Raw genomic sequence first — 22,401 nt, forward strand, 5'->3', positions numbered from 1 at the left:
TTATATTCAACTCAAGAGCCTGTCCATATCAATAACAACTATTGGTAAATAGAAATAACCAATAATGAATAAGGGTCAATACCCCCTTATAACAGTAGGAATCCCTCCCTTTATGGGAGCTACTTTTCAGGCTGCCGCTACTCTGATATACTCATGAGCAACACCTGTCACCCTTGGGTGGTTTTTTTTTTGTCTGTTCTAGCCAAGTGATAGTTGTATCTACAAGAGCAGGGTTGGCAGCAATCCACCTGAGTATGATGAGCAACTGGTGGTGTTGACTATCCTCTCTTTAACTAGAGCAGGGATAAGCTGTAGGATTATTTCCTTCAAAATGGTAGAAATAAACATATTATAGCTGCTGACAAGTCACATAGTAATGTATGGTGCTCTCTATTCCCATGAGAAAGGAGAAACTTCTCTGGAGTGCTAGAGTTGTTCTCTATTGCCCTTCCTTGTTCAAGAAGGAGAAAGATAAGTTTTGCATCTGTTTCACTGAGAATTAGGCTTTGCTCTGAGATAAGGCTTGGAGCTGATTAGATGAAGCAGAATATTCTGTTATTTAAAGATATGAAGAGTTTGTCAGTTCTCAGATTTAAACACATAACACTTTTCTAGAGACCCCTTGTAAAAGTGGTTATGAGTGAAAAGAGCACGTTATTGCTTCATTAGTTTTAGAGAAGAAGAGGAATAGTTTTGCCCAGCCAGAGAGAGGTGAAAACAAGAATGGGAAGCTTGCAGAGGAGTTATGCTATATATTGCTCCTGAAGGAATCAAGGATATTAAGATCTACTGTCCAGAGTTGTGATTTGTCCTAAGCACATGGGTTTCCTCACCCATGGATATACCTGCTATGCTTCTTTAAGTGTGTGCCCATACATGGAGATCAGTGTGCAGTGGTAAGGGAATGTGACTCAGGTTCATGGGTGGATGTTTGGTTATTCATAATTTACCTTCTCTTGATTAAAATTTATGAGAATTTTTGGTTTTGCCTTCTCTTAAGTAAATGTTATGATAATTATTGCATTTACTATCTTGTTTGGTGACCATTTTATGTCAGAAAAAATTAGTAATGGCATGATAATTAATTTATATAAAAGGGAAGTGTACTAGGTGGTACTCAGGAGCTATACTGACATATAGTAGGAATGCATACACACACACAATGTTACCTAGGTTGGAGGTAGAGAGATAGTAGAGGGAGAGACAAAGACATGAAGAGGCACAGAAAGAGAGATTGGCCACACCTCTGGGGACACTACCTTGACCTACTGAAGTAGATGCAGCACAGAAAGAAGAGAAACCCTGGGGAGAGCTGGGAGTTGAGATCACAGTTTAATTATAGATGCAGAGTTGAAAGATACCTTAGAGGTCAGCTAGTCAACCTCCACCCCCCATTTTACAGATAAGGAGACTGGGGCAAAGAGACTGAAAGTGACTTGGCCAGGAACACAGAATTAACTGCCAAAGATGGGATTGGAATCCAGGTCATATTAAATTCATGGCTGACGCCCTCTAGACAAGACCACACTGCTTCCCATGATAAAGTAGATCTTTCCTCTCCTCTCTAGAGTCCTTTATGATGAAAACCACGGTTCTCCAGTGAGCAGGAATAGAAATCCCAGAGGAGACAGACAGACAGACAGACAGACAGACAGACAGACAGACAGACACAATCAGGAATAGGATCCCTGGCTCTTGGATCTCATCCAATCCCTCCCATTGTCTCAGGTCTACCCTCCATTCTCCAAGGAGGTTTCTGGCTTGGCCTGGCTGTACTTACCATAGCCAGTAAGGATGAAAGAACCAATCAGCATAATGACTGTCTGCAGAGCATCAGTGTAAATCACAGAGGCCAGGCCACCTGCCAAGAACAGGGAGAGAAATGAGGACATTTGGATTCCAGGAAAAGGAATATGCTGCAGGGCAAAAGAAACCATTGCTGTTTTGATGTTGTAACTCCCTTCTCCCACACTCCCCAGGGATCTCTGGACTCTCGGTTCCCTGCCATGGCTTTGGTTCACCTGTCTTGTAGAGTATTTTGGTCCCTATATCCCTGGGTTCTTACCCAAAGTCAAAGAGAGACTGGCCACACCTGTGGGGACATTACCTTGACCCACTGAAGTAAACACAGGTTGGGTAAGCATTCCAGAGGAGGAAGAAGAGAAGCCCTAGAGAGAGTGGGGAGTTAAGACCACACATGGACCACAAACTAATTAGAAGATATGACCCTGACCTGATATTCTGCCCTAATTAGCCTACTAATCATATATGATCTGGCATAGTAGTTGTAACAGTAACCGTAGAGTCTAGAGAGACTTGGGCTCAAATCCTAACTCAGTTTATCAGCTCGGCGACCTGGGAAGCCCCTTAAACTCTTGAATTCTCTATCTCTTCATGTATAAAAACGGAGATAGTGATAACAGTATTATACAAGGGAAAGAAGGGGACAGTTGGAGTCAGAGGACCTGGGTTGGAATTTGTGCTCTGCCAGATCGATAATTCATCATTGGCATTTATTAATCTAGTCATTTTCTTTTGAGTTCAACCCTTTTTGGCCAATAGAGAAAGTTGAACTTTATTTGGGTTCCCTAAAAATATTAGTGACTAAATGTGGATCGTAAATACAGCAGGACATAAAATTATAGCAGACTATGTGCTGAACACTGACCTGTGTGGCCTTAGACAGGTATGTTCACTTCCTGGCCTTAGTTTCCTTTCTTGAAAAATGAGGGAATCAGAAGCTAGAACTTCTAAGGGCCCTTCTGGGTGTTCAAATATCTGGTCCTGTCATGCTCAGTTTCCCCAGGTTTCTTAGGGGCTCAGTAAGATGATGTGAAGTCTGATGGAACTGGCAGTTGTTGGTATTTATAAGATTTAGAGCTTCAAGGGGCCATTGGGACCAACATCCTCATTTTACAGAGGAAGAAACTGAAATCCAGAAAGGGGCACTGATGCCTTCAAAGCCACCCAGTAGAGAAGCTAGGATTTGGAATCAAGTGCCCTAAGTCCAGTCACCTATTCCTTGCATGATGCTGCATTGTCTGCCCCATGTGTCTAACTGGGTTGACCACGGCATTCAGTATGGGGACTTCTGGATCCCCTTGAGTGATCATTCACTTGCCACCTACCTGACTCCTTTCACCATTCCTCTAAAGACTTTGCCCCTGCTCCCTGGACCTCCTCTTCAACCAATAGATGCCCAAGGTCTTAGCTCCTGGGGCTGCATCCTTTTGGTCTGGGCTGTGCCCAGGTGACAGATATAGAATGAATGAGTGCTGTCAGAGATGCACAGGACTGAGACTAGATCATCTCAGAAGTCCTGTCTAGCTCAACAGCTTTTGTTTTATAGATGAGGAAACTGAGGCTTAGAGAAGGATCATGACTTGACCAACATTTCACAGAATCAGAACCAGCATTCAAACTCAGGCCTCCAGTCATGTCTCACTAAATCAGATGCAATTTTCATCATCTTAGTAACAGAAGCATAAAATCTCAGAACTGCAAGGGGCCTAAGGGGGCACTGAGTGGGACCCACCCCCCCAAAGAAAACCCATTCTAACATCCCTGACAAGTGATTATCGAGTCTGCTGAAAGGTCTCTAGTGAGGGGAACTCACTGACTCTGGAGGCAACTTATTCTGCCTTTGGGCAGCTCTCACAGGAAGGAAGTTCTGCCCTCCATTTAGCCCAAGCTTGTCTCTTCACAATGTCTGCTCATTGCTTTGGGTTCTGTCTTTTGAGACAAACCAACCTAATCCCTCTTCTCCAAGTTGCTATTTAGTCATTTCCATCATGTCTGACTCTTTATGACCCAATTTGGGGTTTTCTTGGCAAAGACACTGGAGCAATTTGTCATTTCCTTCTATAGTTTATTTTACATATGAGGAAACTAAGGCAAACAGGGTTAAGTGACTTGCCCAGGATCACATAGCTATTATAGTAAGTGTTTGAGACTAGATTTGAGCTCAGGAAGATGAGTCTTCCTGACTCCAGGACCGAAGCTCTATCCACTGACCACTTAGTTGCCTCATCATACCCTTTGCATGCTTGAAGTTAGAGATCATGGGTCCTCTGAGTCTGCTGTCCTATAGCCTAACCACCCCCAATTCATTCAATATAGCCTCATATGGTAGACACTGTCTTGTTTTTCCAAGCCAATATTGAAAAGTCTCGTGGGGCTAGAGGGCAGAGACAGAGAATACCCAGCACAGGCCAAAGCCTGGAAAACTCACCTGTAATGGTGAAGAATGCCGTGATGGCCAATAGGAGGAGGATGGCCAGGTAAATGTTCAGCCCAAGGGCCAGATTGATGAATATGGCTCCTGAGAACATGTCTGACTGAGAATAAGAGAAGACATCAAGACTGAATAGAAGGTAAGTTCATGGCTGCTGAGGGGCTAATAATGACTGGAGACAGAAACCACTACAGGTTAGAAACCTTGTCTCTGAGGCTGAAGGCCTGTCTCCTGATTTGGCTATGCCTCTGGATTTACTGTGCAACCTTGAGGAAGTCCCTTTCCCATTCTGTGCCTCATTTACTTCAAGATGATAGAGAAGCAGTGTGGCGTCATATTGGAAAATCTACCTAATTTGGAGTCAGAGGATTTGATCTTGAAACCTAGCTCTCTGGCTGGGTGATTTGGGGTACTTTTCTCTTCCGTGGGTCTCAATTTTCTTCTCTATAAAATGGGAAGATCACACTAAGATGTCTAGAAAGTTGTGGAGTCCAGAGGGCCACACTGGATTTGGAATCACATGCCTTGGGTGTGATTTTTGGCTCTGGGGATTATTGCCTATAGGATATTGGGCTGGGATCTTGTTGTCATTGGCATTCTGATTTTTCAAATAAGGATTCAGAACAAGATGATGGCAAAGTAGTGGGGAAAAATCCCTGAATCTGGAGAAGGAAAGCTTTATCTTAAATCCTACCTCTGTCTATTATTGTCTGTGTGGCCCTGGGCAAGTCTCTTCCCCTCTAGAATCTGGATTTGAACTCAGGAAAATGAGTCGATCTGAATCAGAATCTGGTGCTCTGTGCACTGTGGTACCCCCTAGATGCTCCAGACCTATGTTCTAAAGAGGGAACCACATCTAGGGTCAGGAAACTTATGGCTGCCTTCCTCCTGCCCTCTCCACACCGAGGAGAACTGTGCAGAGAAGTAGAGGGTCCAATCTCTATCTGAATGTAGGACTGTGAGACACTAAAAGACAGGATAGCATGATGGAAAAGGATTGGAAGCCCTGGATTCAAATCTTCTCTCTGTCAAACATTGGCTGCATGGGTCAAACGACTCAATATCTTAGTATTTCCAGGTACCTATAATTCCAGATCACAGATGAGTTGCATTAATGGAAAGAATTTCAACACTATAAGTTTCCCACATAGGTATAGATCTCATTTGCTCATTACCCCACCAAAAAAAGAAAGAGGAAATTCCTGAGTAGATATTATTTAAGGACAGCTTGAAGGTCTTATCGATAAGTGAAAAACACCATATTTCATGTGTCATGAGGAAGGTTCATAATAATTAAAATTGGGTGGCCAAATGTAATAGTTAAAAATGTGTTTTGGCAAAGATAATAATGATTTAAAAAAGAATTGTGGTCACTGTTTATAAAATTAACTTCTTTAAGTCACAATGTTGTTAGTAGCTTTATTTACAGCAAGGCAGAGATATTAAAGTGGGAAATATAGGAAGGAGTTAGAAAATATCACCTAGCTAAAAATACCCTAAGTCCTGATCTTAGTGCCTCTAGACCGTGAATGCGAATCTGACTTCAAATCTCACCAGAATCCAAAGTCCAGATCAGGAAGCCAAAATCTGAAGAGCTAAAGACACTGAAAAATCCAGGACTTCCACGAATCCCACCAGAGCTCACACTCCTTAGGCTAAAGAGCCAAGAATCTGCCAAGCAATGAATGAGAGAATCTCTCTCAGGCTCCCACTTATATACAGTTTTCTCCAACCATCAGCTCTCCTTGTCACATCTCAGGAATCAATCACAGCCTTTCAATTTGCCTAGAACTGCAGGGGTGGGGTGGAGGGGGACAGTGTTTGTGGTCTTTTAGGGCATGAACTTTCTTTGTTAGTGACTTACTTAAGTGTTAAGTAGGGATACTTTAAGTTCTTCATTGATGAACTTAAAATAGACAAAGAGAATAAAAATTCCCTTCCACAGGTGGAAGCAGTGGGGGAGGGGGCCTAGGCTCCCAATACACCCTGCTAATTACTGGGTTCTGGTCAAGTTCCAATCCAACTCAGAAAACTCTGGGATATTTTTATTAGAGGCTCATCACTGGTCTCCTCCCCAACCACGTATCATTGCCCTTTGAAAGGGCTATTAGCTGCTGCAGCATATGTAAGAGTTTGCTTTGTCCTGGGAGATACCATCCCTACTTCTGTTTCCCAGTTCTGAATGTTGGAACAGAAACTAAAACAAAACTCAAAGATGGGATCCTAGCTCCACATTTGAAAGAAGAGGAAACTGAGTCCAAGAGAGATGCAGTGACTTGCCCATGGCAGCACAGCCAGTAAGTGGCAGGGCCAGGATTTACACCTAAATCTCGAGAGTCCAAGCTCAGGTTCTTAAATCATTTTTTCATATATTTATTTTCTGGTCCCTTTGCCATCTCCAGACACTCTGGTTGGTCAATGTCTTTCCTAAAATGGGATACCTAGAAATGAATGCCATGCTCCAGATGGCATCTGACCAGGGTCAAGGACAGTGGGACCACCAGTTCCCTCATTCTGGATACACCACTGGAACACAACCCAAGCTGGCATCAGTATTAGGCTTGTACAAATATTTGGGTCCCCCTGCCAATGCTGTAGAATTCATAGCTGGAAAGACCCTGAGGGATCACTTTCTCTAGCCCCTTTCTCAACTGACAGAGAAGGAAACTGAGAACCAGGCAAGGGATGTATCTTTTTTCTCTTTCCAATGAACTTTGGAGAGATTTCTAGGTGCATAAAGGGCAGATTCTTGTTGGCATCTTTGTAGTACTGGCCAGGCCAATCTCTAGTCCTGCCCAAGAAGGCCATCTTTGCTGTTCCCAAGTGCCTAATGGATGTCCCCATCTTCAAGGCTCCTGGATGCATGTATATTTATGGTGTTTAATGAAAATCAGTTAAGGGCATAATCAAGTCCAATTTTCTTTACAATTGTTTATGAATTTTTCTAAAGCAACTTGATCATTTTTTGTTTGTTTTAGTTGGGCTAATCCCATACCCCAACCCAACAACTTCCTGAAGTCCGTATCTATAGCTCTTCAAATGCTGTTAACAGATTTCAGAGGCTGTTATATTTCTGTAGGGCAGGGGGCAGCCACAGCCAAGACATGCTTTAGAAGCTTGGGTGCCAGAGTGTTCCTTCCCTATGGTAGTGTCTTAACCACTCAATGTGCACTCCTAAATAATGCCTCGTCTTATTCTGCTTACTCTGTGTGCCTCGGATGAGTAATTTTCCCACTCTGGGTCCTTTTCTTTTTCTAGAAAAGGATGGGGGTTGAACCAATGAACTCTTGGGTTCTTGTCAGCTCTAGAATGATGCTGTGAAAAGGGTAAAGTCACATTTGAATTTGTGGCTTAATTAGTAAACCTGATGAGAGTCCTTTATCACACAGGACAGAAAAATGACTGAACAAAAAGTCACATCTTTGAGATTAATTGCCATTAAAACCTCTCACCACAAGACGAGTCAGAGTGGACTTCCACATGGGCTGTTGGCATTCTGGCATTATCTGTGGGGAGCTGCAACTCAAGGGCTCCCTCAATTAGGCCTCACCTGCCTGTACATTCTTATCTCTAATCACTTATCACTCTTTTTTGTTAATGATTTCCAATCTGGATTTAATTCAACATAACCGAAGAGTTATTAGTTCCTACAAGTATGAAAAAGCTAGTGGATGGAGGGGGGAAAAGACAAATTCCCTGTACTGGAGTAGTTTGCAGTTCAGTAGTTCAATAAGGCACACACACAGAAAACCATAATACAAAATAGAACTTATACCATTAAATTATATTGTAAAAATTAAAAAAAAACACAGGAAACAAAGTTATTTCTTCAACCCTTTCCTTCTATCTTGGAGTTGATTCTAAGTATCCGTTCTTTTTTTTCTGAGTTGTACATGTATTATTTCGCAAAACATGTTTCCATATTATTCATTTTTATAAGTGAATAATCCGAAGCCCTAAAACATATACCCAAATAAACAAGTGCACTTATCACTTATCTCTTCCTCCTCCACACCCTGAACCTTCAGCCAAAGGAAGGCCCAGCATCTCCCTTCCCTCACTGCTCCCCACCCCAGCTCACTTCGACCTCCAAACTTTGCTTACATTGTTTAGGACCAAGCTAGAAGGGGCTTCAGAAGACCATCTTGTCCAACTGCTTCATTTTCACAGAACAAAAGAGAGACACAAATGGGGGGGGGGGAGGGAGTACGTACCTCCACTTTGCTCCAAAGGTCCTCCTTTGCTCTCCCCTCTCTCCCTATTCAGATCCTATTACCCATGAAAGATAATCTATATCAAGTCTCGCCTCTGTCCAGAATTCCGGAGAGCAAAAATTCATGGAATCTCAGCAACCACTGATCTAACCTATAAATCAGGGGTCCTTGACCTGGGATCCATGAAGGATAGATAGATAGATAGATGGAAAGATGGATAGATATGCAGATATGGTGACAGAGAGATAGGTAGATGAGAGAGATGAAAGATGACAGAGAGATAAATGACTCAATTTCAATTTAGTTTCCTTTGTAATTTTATATACCTTATTTTATGAATTTAGGTCAAAGAAAGGGTCCCTAGGCTTCATTGGACTGATTGTTCAAGGAGTTTAAACCCCCCCCCCCCTCAAAAGGTGAAGGGTCCCTGTCATACATGAATAGGAATCTCCATGTCTGAACTGAAAGGAACCTTAGATATAATCTAGACCAGTGATGGACAAACTATGGTCTGTGGGCCAGATGTGGACCCCTGAAATATTCTATCTAGGCCCAGAAATTATTCCTAATCTGACAAATATAATAAGTAGGATACAATACAATGAAACTTTGAAAGAGTTGCCTTGGAAACAGACTGACAGATGAGCATTTCCTTTCCTTTGGCCCCCTCTTTAAAAAGTTTGCCCATCACTGATCTAGACTCATAATTTCGATATATAATCTTGAACTTCTTGGTCTTACGACCCATTTAACTCTTCAAAGTTATTGGGGCAAACACTATTCTAACTTTTTACAAATATTGTCTCATTTGATCCTCACAACAACTTTGTGAGGTAGGTGCTATTCTGCTCTGACATGGGATTTGAACCCAAGTCTTCCAGACTGGAGCACCTGGGTGGCACAGTGGATTAAGTGCTAGGCCTAAAGTCAGGAAGACTCATCTTGATGTGTTCATATCTGGCCTGAGATACTTACCTTGTATGACCCTGGGCAAGTCATTGAACCCTGTTTTCTCTTCGTTTTCTCATCTGAAAAATGAGCTAGAGAAGGATATGGCAAACAATGCCCAGTATTTCTGTCAAGAAAACCATAAATGGGGCCAAGAAGAGTCAGACATGACTAAAAGGACTAAACAACTTTCAGATTCCAGGTGTAGTGTTCTATTTATGATGCCATCTACCTGCCATTCTGAAAATAGTATTGACCACATGGATACCCTAAGAAGGTCTTGAAGACCTCCAGGAGTCCCTAGACTATACTTAGAAAATTGCTGATCTATTCCAACCCCCTCATTTGATAGGAAGAAATTGAAGCATAGGAAGAATAAAGGACCTATTCAAGTTCCTACAGCTTTTTTATATAGTCAAGGATCATTGAATGTTGGGGAAACTGAGTTTGGGAAGCAACACACATTCTGGCTGTGACTGATTCAAATTCAGGCTGATATATCTAGAATTCAAAAGTCTGGACCAGTCTTTTATATTGCAAAGAGAGAAAGACATGTACATAACCTGGGAACTGGATGTTAGAGGCAAATAATGAAGATAGTTCGCAAAGAATCATATTTTAGACCTGGCAGGGCAGCTGAGACATCATTCCAGGAAACTCATATAATGGATTCAGTAATCCAATAAGGTGCTCCTGGAAATTTCAGAGGGCAGTATAGTATAGTGGGAAGAGCGCTGAAATTGTTGTCAGGCCACAAGAATTCAAATCTGATCTCTGCTACTTGCTACTTGTATGACCTTTGGCAAAACTTTTAGCTTCTCTACCCCTCAATTTCCCCATTCATAAAATGAGTAGGCTGGGCTAAGTCATCTCTAAGCTACTTTCCAAATTTATATAATTCTATGATCTTATGATTCTTATTCCCAAATCAATAGAATCCACTGAAAGGTAACAAGGGTATACTAGTGTAACAATCCACCAACAATAATCAGCAGTATTTCCTCCTTACATACCCCAGTTACAACCTTCAGGTCCCCAAAATGTTCCATTTGGGGTTCACCTGCAGCTGGCTTCACTGTCTTCCCTAGTCTCAGTGTTAATGGAGTGTTGCAACCTTGAGGGCTGCCAACATCATGAGGGAAAGTACAGATCAACAAAGACCCTGTGAAGAGGTATTTTCCAGAAAAGAATCAACAAACCAATCTGTCAATAAGCCAGTTTTCTGTTCAGGACCAGAGACAGCTCCTCCTCCCTAACATCAACATCTTTTTATTATGCCCATTGATAACTCCCAGCTCTTTAAGCCCAGGCTTCCTACATTTGATAGTCACCCCTAAATTCAATTCAACAAATATTTACCAAGCACATACTCTGTGCCAGGAGCTGTGCTGGACAACAAAGATACAGAGACAAAAAGGAATCAGTCCTTGCCCTCAGAGAATTTACATTCTACCAAAATGCAAAGATAGGAGGGACTTACTGAGATCTTCATGGCCACACAGGAGAACAGTGAAAGGAGGGAGAAATAGATCTGAAGCCGCTTCCCTCCAAATCTCTTCATCAGGTACTCGGGCATGGTCACCACCTGCATAAGAAGACAGAAGGAAGAGTCACATTGCACCACAAAGCATCATAGAGACATTGGGTAGTGGACCTGGGGAAATAGGGACCTATCAGAATCATCATTACATCAGCAGTCCAGCTCATTCCATCACACTGATATAAGAGTGGGAAGGCAGCATCCAAACATGGGATTTGGAGTCAGGGACCTAGGTTCAAGTCTTGTCCCTCGAACCTATTGGTCCTGTGACCTTGTGTAAATAATTTGACCTCTCTAAGCCTGAATTTATCATTTATGAAAGGAAGACAAAATATTCTCACTTACAATGTATCTTTTGGTATTTTTATAGTTAAAGAGTTTTGGAAAACCTGAAGCATTATATAAAGATGAGCAAATATCCTTATAAATGAGAGAAATGGTGATAGAGGGTTTTGAAAGAGAAGTCCCTGCCTTTAGGTACTCACCCCAGCCTTGATGTAAATGGGTACAAACAGCCAGCCTAGGACCTGAATCAATAGCAAACCCTACAAGAAACCAAAGAGAGATCATTTATGAATCAGGGTTATCTTCTCATTGTCCCTGTCTAAGCAATATTTGGTTCCCCCAAATCCTAAGTTTCTTCCTTTTATTCATCCGATACCCACATGGTATGATTTAAAGGGGCATTGGGAAATGTGGCTGCCCCAAAATGACTCTGTTCTAGATTTAAATAATGGGCTCAAAATAAGCCCCATCATGAAAGAATAATTCTTATGGGTGTGACATTTTGCATTTTTAATAGGGAAGCCTATAAGGTTTTGGAAGGAGGAACACATGAGAACTTGGTCTAGATCCTTACGTTTTCTGAGTCTCAATTTCCTTTTCTGTAAAAGGAGAGGATTAGACTAGAAGATATCACAAGGGCCTTACAGTTTGAATAATATAGCACCCAATTTGATATCATAGAACTCTGGATATAGGTGGGAAGATGGTGGAGTAGGACAGAAGATAGCCTTTCTCCAAACTGCTCCACAGATAATTTAAAATAGTCCCTGTGAGTAACTTTAAAGTAGCAGAAATGGTTAAAAGTTGATGAGAAATAATTGTCCAATGTAAGACAACTTGGGAAGAAGCCGAAGGGATCTAGGTAGCTGTTTAAAAACTAAATCAACAGAAGGTAGGACCTGGAGGCAGCTGTATATGTCCTAGACTTAGAATCAACCTTAGCCCAAGTGACTATGTGAAGGCTTGTGACTGACTAGGAGAAGACTGCAGGGTCTACCTGAGCTGACTAAATACAGTATTAATCTGAGACTGCAGAAGAGAAGTGAATACACACAAGCAAGTGCAATTGGAGGGAGATTGAGTTCTTCTCTAGGAGAATAGAGTTTTTCATTGTGGCTCTACGACAGAGGGTAAGCCTCTGAAGAAGAGAAGAGTGTTGAAAGTGAGAGCATTTCTGGAGACCCTGTAATATAGAAATTAGAAGAACCAAAAAGGACAAAGACTCCCAGAAAGCTCAGGAGACAACAACAACAACAAAACTAAATCCTGAAGCATTATATCCCACATAGAGGGGGAACACCCTGACACTAGCATAAAATTTGCAATTAAGAAATAGGCTACTAAAAATAGATAAGAAAAACAAGCAAACCATCATATCTACTTTGGAAATAAAGAAAATCAGGGTCCAAATACTGAATATAGTGAAATTAAGGTATCCATTTCCAAAACTTCAAAGAAAAATGCAAAATGGGCACAATTCCAAAAACAGTTCTTGGAAGAATTTTTAAAAGACTTTAAAACCTAAACAAGAGAGATTGAGAAAAAATTAGAAAAAATAAAAGTAATGCAAGAAAATTATGAAAGAAAGGTCAATCCATTGGAAAAAGAGATCCCAAAACATACTGAAGAAAACAATTCCTTAAAAATTAGAATTGGGCAAGGGGAAGTTAATAACTTCTTAAGACAACAAGAAATAATAAAACTAAATGTAATAAATAGAAGATAGGAAACATCTTATTACAAAGCAACTGACATGGAAGACAGATAAAAAGAGATAATATAAAAATTCTTGGACTACCTGAAAATTATGATTAAAAAAAGCTAATTGCCCTGAAGTTTTCAAACTACAAGATAAAGTAGAACTTGAAAAAATTCATTGATCACCACCTATAAGAGATCTCAACAGAAAAACTGATAAGAACATTATAGCTAAATTTTGTAACTCCCAGGTTAAGGAGCAACTAGGAAGAAATACTTTAAATACTCTGGAGCTACAATCAGAATAATACAAAATTTAGCAATTTCTATATTAAAACAATGAAGGACATGAAATACAATATTTTGAAGAAAAAATGAAGTGGGTTTACAACCAGAAAAACCTAGTCAGCAAAGCTGAGTATCATCATAAAAGGAAAAAAAATGTTCATTTAACAAAATAAAAGACTTTTAAATATTCTTGGAAAAAAAGACCAAAATTGAATGGAAAATTTGATATATAAGAAAGAGAAGAAATATAAGAAGATAACAAGAAAGGCAAATTATAAAGGATTTAATAAGATCTTAAGAATGATATAATTAAGTTGGTGGTTTGAAGGAGTACATATAGATAGAAGCTTCAAAACCAAATTGAATATACTGGAATCAGTTATAAAATAAAATAAAATTGAGTGGAGAGAGATAAAATGGAATAATTATCCCATATAAAACAGACATGAATAAAAGAAATGTTACAATGGAGGGAAGGAGGGCTGGCAATGCAAGTACCTTGTTCTCATCAGATCTATGTAAAAGAGGAAATAATATATTCATATAGAAGGGCAAAATATGTCTTAACTAATGTGATATTGTAAATTTGGGGATCCTTGAGCTAATTTTGAGGTCCTTGATCTAAACTTCCTGTGGACATTTAGAACTCTTTCAAAACTACATTTTCCATGATTCCTCTTCTGTAATGAGGTAGACAGGGAGTGTGATAATGTAGACAGAGGTATAAAGACTCAGGATGTGATTGGTACACTCTCTCTCTTGCTCTCTCTCCTGCTGAAGCAGCTTGGTGGGAAGGTATGGCACAGCTTTTGAACTAAATAGGCATGTGGCTTCATTTTTCTTTCTTTCTTTTTTTACATGTAAGAAAAGCATATTGTTTATTATGTACCAGAGAATCAGGTCCTACCTTGGCCCCTTAACCCGCTGTGCAACCTCAGACAAGGGAAAAGGGCAAGGAGTGGGGTAGGTAATAAGCGTTTATTTATTTATCCGTACTATATGCCAGTCACTGGGCTAAATACTTTACAAATCTCTCCTTTGATCCTCACAATAACCTTGTAAGGTAGATGCTATTATTATCCCCATTTTAAGAGTAAGCAAACTGAGGCAAATAGAGGTTAAGTGGCTTGCCTATGGTCACAGAGTATGTATCTGAGGCTGGATTTGAATTCAGATATTTCTGAATCCATGCTCAATGCTACATCTACTATGTTTCTTAGCTTTCTCTAAGCAGCTTCCTTTCTCTCAGGCTCAGTTTTCTTATCAGTTAAAGAGGCTAGAATAAATTATATAACTGACAGAACATGCTTTAAAATATTCAGAACACTTTAAATATATTATCTTGCTTGAGCCTTGTAACATGCCTATGAAGAAGGTACTATAGATATTATTATTTAAAATTTTCAAAACACTTTAAATCTATTATCTTTCTTGAGTGGCTTCATTTTTCTAAATGACTTTCAATAAACCCTTTGAAACCATGATATTTTAAATTTTATCACTCTTTATTAATTTTATTTCTTACTCTTATAAGGAGGAGATAGGAAGGTTGGACAATAAAGATTAAGAGAGGGAATCTTAGAAGAGCATATAGATTTTTTTTACAAAGAGAGCAAGTGGATAAGATAAGGAAGAAAATAATAGAGGTTTATATTAAGAAATAAGAGAAAAAAAGAAATGAGGACAGGGGGAAGTTCAATGGATTGAGAGCCAAGCCTACTGATGGGAGGTCCTGGGTACAAATCCAGCCCCAGACACTTTCTAAATATGTGATCCTGGAAAAAGTCACTTAAACCACATTGCCAAGCCCTTACTTCAGATCTACCTTAGAACCAATACACAATATTGATCCTAACCTTGAAATGGGGGTAAGTTATTAAAAGAAATAAGAGGATAAGGGAGGGATAAGGAATGGACCCTTAAAAGGGTAAATCAATTAACAACTAGGAAGGTAGAGGAGGAGAAAAGTGGGGGAAACTTAGATGAATGGGGGAAGAAAATAAGGGACTGAAGAAGGGATGAGAATTGGGGAGGTAACAATAAGAAGAAAATTAAGTTCCTGGAGATGCATAAGATAAAAAGAGAAGCAGGGGGGCAGATAAGATAAAGAGATAGGGATGACAGAAAACAGGGAGTTGGGGATCAGAAACTAAATAGGGATAAATAGCATAGAAAGTAATACACAATAATCATAAGGGAACAACTTTTTATTTTTACAAGTCTCTTTATTTTTTTAAACCCTTACCTTCCATCTTGGAATCAATACTGTGTATTGGTTCCAAGGCAGAAGAGTGGTAAGGGCTAGGCAATGGGCATTGAGTGACTTGCCCAGGGTCACACAGCTGGGAAGTGTCTGAGGCTAGATTTGAACCCAGGACCTCCCGTCTCTAGGCCTGGCTCTCAATCCACTGAGCTACCCAGCTGCCCCCTTACAATTCTCTTTAATAAAGGTCTCATTTCTCAAATACATAGAAAAGGAGTTGAATATATAAGAATACAAGTCATTCCCCAATTGATAAGTGGTGAAAGGATATAAATAGGCAGTTCTCAAGGTAATTAAAGGTCTCTATGTTCATACAAAAAATGCTCTAAATGACTATAAATTAGAAAGAGTGCAAATTAAAACTACTCTGAGGTACCACCCCACACCTATCTGACTGACTAGTATGACAAAAAAGGAAAATGACAAAACTTGAAAGGGATATGGCAAAGATGGGACACTAAAGCCACCATAAAAAGCACAGCTATAAATATTTTTGTACAAACATTTTTTATCATTTTGGGGTACAAATCCAGTAGTGGTATATCTGGATCAAAGGGCATGTAATCTTTTAGGGCCTTTGGGGCATAGTTCCAAATTGACTTCCAGAATGGTTGAATCAATTCACACACTCCACCATCAATATGTTAGTGTCCCAATTTTGCCACATCCCATCCAATATTTATTATTTTCTTTTACTGTCATATTGGTCAATCTGCTAGGTGTGAGGTGGTACCTCCGAGTTGTTTTGATTTGCATTTCTATTCAGGAGGGATTTAGAATATTTTTTCATATGATTATTGATAGTTTTGATGTCATCTGAAAACTGCCTATTCATATCCCTTGACCATTTGTCAATTGAGGAATGTTGATTTCTTCTAAATTTGACTTATTTACTTATATATTTAAGAAAATTAGACCTTTGTTAGAGAGTTTTGTTACAAAATTTCCCCCCAGTTTGTTGCTTCCCTTCTAATTTTGGTTACATGGGTTTTGTTGGTACAAAAATTTTTTAATTTACTTTAATCAAAATTATTCATTTTACATTTTGTAATATTTCTGTCTCTTCTTTGGTCTTAAATTCCTTCCTTTCCCATAGTTCTGACAAGTATACTATTCTATGTTTACTTAATTAATTTATTATTTCACTCTTTATATTTAAGTCATTTACCCATTGAATTTATCTTGGTACAGGGTGTGAGATGTTGATCTAAACTTAATTTTTCCTATACTGTTTTCCAATTTTCACAATAGTTTTTGTCAAATAATGAGTACTTCTTCCAAAAGCTTGGATTTGGGGATTTATCAAACACTAGTTTGCTGAGATTATTTACCCCTAGTCTATTCCACTGATCCATCCTTATATCTCTTAGCCAGGACCATATTGTTTTGTTGATCACTGATTTGTAGTACAGTTTAAGATCTGATACTGCTAGGCTTCCATCCTTCACATTTTTTTCATCAGTTCCCTTCTTGATCTTTTGTTCTTCCAGAGGAACTTTGTCATATTTTTTTTTAATTCTATAAAGGTTTTTGGTAGTTTGATAGGGCACTGAATAAGTAAATTAGTTTAGGTAGAATTGTCATTTTTATTATATTATCTCATCCTTCCCATGAGCAATTAATGTTTTTCAATTGTTTAGATCTAGTTTTAATTGTATAAAAAGAGTTTTAGAGTTGTGTTCATATAATTCCTGAGTTTGTCTAAGCAGATAAATTCACAAATATTTTATATTGTCTAGAGCAGTAATGGGCAAACTCTTAAAAGAGGGGGCCAAAGGAAAAGAAATGCTCATCTGTCAGTCTGTTTCTAAGGCAAGTCTTTTGAAGTTTCATTGTATTGTATCCTGCTCATTGTATTCGTCAGATTAGGAATAATGTCCTGCGATTGGATAGAACATTTCAAGGGGCGCATCTGGCCCATGTGCCATAGTTCGCTCATCACTGGTCTAGAGTGATTTTAAATGGAGTTTCTCTTTATAACTTGCTGCTGAGTTTTATTGGAAATATATAGAAATACTGATGATTTATGTGGGCTTATTTTGTATCCAGCACCTTTGCTAAAGTTATTAATTTTTTCCACTAGCTTTTTAGATGATTTTCTTGGCGTATCTAAGTATACTTTCATATCATCTGCAAAGAGTGATAGTTTAGCTTCTTCATTGCCTACTTTAATCTCTTCAGTTTCTTTTTCTTCTTTAATTGCTATTGCTAGCATTTCTAGTACAATATTAAATAATAGTGGTGATAATGGGCATCCTTGCTTCACTCCTGATCTTATTGGGAAGGCTTCTAACTTGTCTCCATTGCAAATGATACTTACTGATGGTTTTAAATAAACACTGTTTATTATTTTGAGGAAAGGCCCTTCTATTCCTATACTTTCTAGTGTTTTCAATAGGATACCATGTGCTGCTGAAAAGAAAGTATATTTCTTTTTATCCCTATTCAATTTTCTCCAGATATTTACTAACTCTATTTTTTCTAACACTTCATTCACTTCCCTTACTTCTTTGTTATTTATTTTTTGGTTTGATTCATCTAGTTCTGATAGGGGAAGACTGAGGTCCCCCACTACTATGGTTTTACTATCTATTTCCTCCTTAAGCTCCTTTAGTTTCTCCTTTAAAAATTTAGATGCTAGGGGGCAGCTGGGTAGCTCAGTGGATTGAGAGCCAGGCCTAGAGATGGGAGGTCCTAGGTTCAAATCTAGCCTCAGACACTTCCCAGCTGTGTGACCCTGGGCAAGTCACTCAATGCCCATTGCCTACCCTTACCACTCTTCTGCCTTGGAGCCAATACACAGTATTGACTCCAAGACAGAAGGTAAGGGTTTAAAAAAAATTTTAGATGCTATACCATTTGGTGCATAAATGCTTAGTATTGATATTACTTCATTGTTGATAGTACCTTTTATAAAGACACAATTTCTTTCCTTATCCCTTTTAATCAGATCAATTTTTACTTTAGCTTTGTCTGCTATTTGCTACTGCATAATTGCTACTCCTGGTTTTTTTTACTTTAGATGATACATAATAAATACTGCTCCAGCCTTTTACCTTTAATCTGTGTGTCTCACCCTGCCTCAAATGTGTTTTTTTTTTGTAAATAACACATAGTAGGATTCTGTTTTTTAATTCACTCTGCTATCAGCTTCCATTTTATGGGTGAGTTCATCCCATTCACACTCACAGTTATGATTACTAACTGTGTATTACCCTCCATCTTATTTTTCCCTTTTGATCCTGCTCTATTCCCTTTCACTCTGTTTTTCCTCACCAGTGTTTTGATTTTTATCACCCTCCCTCCATATCCCCCTCACTCCAATTACCTCCCCCTTCCCTTGTCTTATTCCCCTTCTACTTCTCTGTAGGGTAAGATATAATTCTATACCCCAGTGAATATATTTGTTTCCCCTCTCTGAGCCAGTTACAATGATAGTAAAGTTTAAGCATTGCCCATCACCACCCTTATCCTCCCCTCCCCATAATAATTTTTCACACCTCTTTATGTTATATAATTTACCTCATTTTTCTTTACTCCTGTATTTGTTTTGTGGTGTTAATTTATGATTGGTTGGAGAGGATGCTCATCGTGACTTTGAGCTTCTCTGCTCTCCTCCACCATCTTGCCTTCTAGTCAACAAGTATTATTTTTAACAGGGATAGGTTGGGATCCTTCCCAATAAGATTAGGAGTGATACAGGGATGCCTCCTATCACTAAAATTATTTGACATAATATTATAAGTGCTGGCAATATCAATAAGAGAAGAAAAAAAATTGAAGGAACCAGAATGGGCAAAGAGATAATGATCTATCCCTTTTTGCAGATAATATGATATGATATATATGTATATATGTATATACATATATATAATCCCAGGCATTCAACTAAAAATTAGTTGAAACTATCAATAATTTTAGCCATATAGCAGGATATAAAATAAACCAGTATAAATATAAGCATTTTTATAAATCATTAACAAAATCCTGTAAAAAGGGAAAGAGATAACCCATTAAAAAGAATCATACATCAATGACACATGTTAAAACCAGTGGAAATATGCATTGGCCATGGGTGGGGAGAGTGCGGGGGGTGAAGGGGAAAGTAGGAGCATGAATCATGTAACCATGTTAAAAATGAATATTAATAAATGGTTTAAAAAAGGATCATACATAGAATAAAATACTTTTATGTAAAATAAACACAAAGACTATATGAACATTATAATTATACTTTTTGTAAGAATAAAGTCAGATTTAAATTACTGAAGAAATATTAATTGTTCATGTGTGGGCAGTCAATACAATTAAAATGACAATCCTACTTCAACTAAGCTACTTAGATGCCATCCCAGTTAAATTACCAAAAAAATTATTTGATTGAACTGGAAAAAATAATAACAAAATTCATTTGGAAAAACAAAAGGTCAAGAATATCAAAGGAATTGAAAGTAAAGAATTTAAGAGCAAAATATAGGGAATATTACAAAATGTAAAATGAATAATTTTGATTACATTAAATTAAAAAGGTTTTGTGCAAACAAAATTAGAAGGGAAGCAGCAAATTAGGAAAAATCTTTATAACAAAAACCTCTGACAAAAGTATAATTTCTTAAATTTATAAGAAGCTAAGTCAATTGTACAAAAAATCAAGTCATTCCCCAATTGATAAATGGTCAAGGGACATGAATAGGCAGTTAAGGAAATGAAAGCTATCAATAAACACATGAAAAATTGTTCTAAATCTCTCATAAATAGAGAAAAGCAAATCAAAACAACACTGAGGTGCCACCTCACACCTAGCAGATTGACCAATATGACAGTAAAGGAAAATAATAATAAATTATAATAAAATAAAAATTAAATAATAAATAATAAAGGAAAGGAAAATAATAAATGTTGGAGGGGTTGTGGCAAAATTGGGACATTGATGCATTGCTGGTGGAGTGTGTGAATTGATCCAACCATTCTGGAAGGGAATTTGGAACTATGCCCAAAGGGCTTTAAAAGACTTCCTGCCCTTTGATCCACCATATCACTGCTGGGGTTGTGCCCCAAAGAGGTAATAAGGAAGAAGACTTGTACAAAAATATTTATAGCCACACTCTTTGTGATGGCAAAAATTTGGAAAATGAGGGGGTGTCCATCAAATGGGGAATGGCTCAATAAATTGTGGTATCTGTTGGTGATGGAATACGGAATACTATTGTGCTGAAAGGAATAATGAAGAGGAGGAACTCCATGTGAAGTGGAATGACTTCCAGGAATTGATACAGAGTGAAAGGAGCAGAACCAGGAGAACATTGTATACAAAGACAGATACATTTTGGCACAATCAAATGTAATAGACTTTTTTCCTAGCAGCAATGCAATAACCCAGGACAGTCCAGAGGAACTTATGAGAAAGAAGCTATCCAATCCAGAGAAAAAAATTGTGGAAACAGAAACACAGAAGAAAAACACATGATCAATCATGTAGTTTTATAGGGATATGATTAGGGTTTTGATGTTAAAGGATTGCTCTACTGCAAATATGAATAACATAGAAATAGGTTTTGAACAATGATACATGTATAACCCAGTGGAATTGCTTGTCAGCTCCAGGAGTGGGGAAGGAAAAGGGGAGGGAAAGAATAGGAATCATGTAACCATGGAAAAATATCTTTAATTAATTAATCTGAAAAAAGAATAGCAAAGGAATTAATGAAAAAAATGTAAAGGAAGGAGGTCTAGTGGTACCAAATTCTAAACTATATTATAAAGCAATTATCAAAATTATCTGGCACTAGTTAAGAAACAGAAGAGCAGATCAGTGCCACAGAACAGAGAAACAAGAAACAATTGTAAAGAATTATAGTAACCTTGTGTTTGATAAAAGTAAAGATCCAAGTTTTTAGGATAAGAATTCACTATTTGGTAAAAATTGTTGGGAAAACTAGAAAGCAACCCAGCAGAAACTAGATTTAGATGAATATCTTATACCATAAACCAAGATAAGGTCAAAATGGATACATGGCCTAGGCATAAAGAGCAATATCATAAGCAAATTAAAAGAATAGAGAATATATTACTATGAGATTTATAGATTGGAGAAAAATTTATGAATAAAGAAGAAATGGAAAGCATTGTAAAATGAAAAATGAATAATTTTGAATACATTAAAATAAAAAGGTTAATACAAATAAAACTAATGTATCCAATGTTAGAAAGAAAGCAGTAAATTTGGGGGAAATTTTTATACATAGCTTCTTGCACAGATGCTTCATATCTAAACTATATAGAGAACTTTGTCAAATAAATAAGAATATTATTCATTCCAAATTAGTGAATAGCCAAAAAATATGAGCAGTTTTTGCATGAAGAAATCAAAGGTATTCACAAATAATTGAATCACATGCTTGTCAAACTGGCTAAAATGAGAAGCGGGGGATGACAAATATTGAAGGAGACATAGAGAAATGGAGATACTGATATACTGTTGGTGGAACTGTGAACCGATCCAATCATTTGGAAGAGCAATCTGAAATTACACACAGAGTTACAAAACTACATATTCCTTTTGACCCAGCAATACCACTATTAGGTTTATTTTCTAAGGTGATCAGGGAAAAAGAAAAAAGGACCAATATGTTCTAAACTGTTTATAGCAGCTCTCTTTGTGGTGGCAAAGTACTGGAAACCGAGGGGCTGCCCTTCATTTGGAAAGTGGCTAAACGAGTGGCGTCTGATTGTGATGTAATACTAATGTGCTATAAGAACTAGCAAGTTAATTTTGGGAAAACATGAAAAAACCTCCATGAAATTATGAAGAAAGAACAGAGAAGAACCAAGAGAACATTATATCCAGCAACAGAAATGTTGTTTGAAGCATGACTTGGTATATCCACCTTCCAAGAAAGAACTGACAAATGGAAATAAGTTTATGTATACA

General features: G+C 38.1%; 1 protein-coding gene across 1 annotated transcript in view; it reads right to left on the reverse strand.

Moving 5' to 3' along the window:
- Nucleotides 1-22,401, reverse strand: part of LOC123232448 (solute carrier family 5 member 4-like) — a 55,846-nt gene that overhangs the window by 21,582 nt on the left and 11,863 nt on the right. The window contains exons 4-7 of the mRNA XM_044658896.1: nucleotides 11,422-11,481; nucleotides 10,877-10,981; nucleotides 4,232-4,337; nucleotides 1,781-1,861 (exon numbers count right to left, since the gene is read on the reverse strand). Of these exons, the coding sequence (XP_044514831.1) occupies nucleotides 1,781-1,861; nucleotides 4,232-4,337; nucleotides 10,877-10,981; nucleotides 11,422-11,481 (352 nt within the window). The remainder of the gene's footprint in view (nucleotides 1-1,780; nucleotides 1,862-4,231; nucleotides 4,338-10,876; nucleotides 10,982-11,421; nucleotides 11,482-22,401) is intronic.

The sequence above is a fragment of the Gracilinanus agilis genome, chromosome 1, assembly GCF_016433145.1.
Source record: "Gracilinanus agilis isolate LMUSP501 chromosome 1, AgileGrace, whole genome shotgun sequence".
Lineage (NCBI taxonomy): Eukaryota > Metazoa > Chordata > Mammalia > Didelphimorphia > Didelphidae > Gracilinanus > Gracilinanus agilis.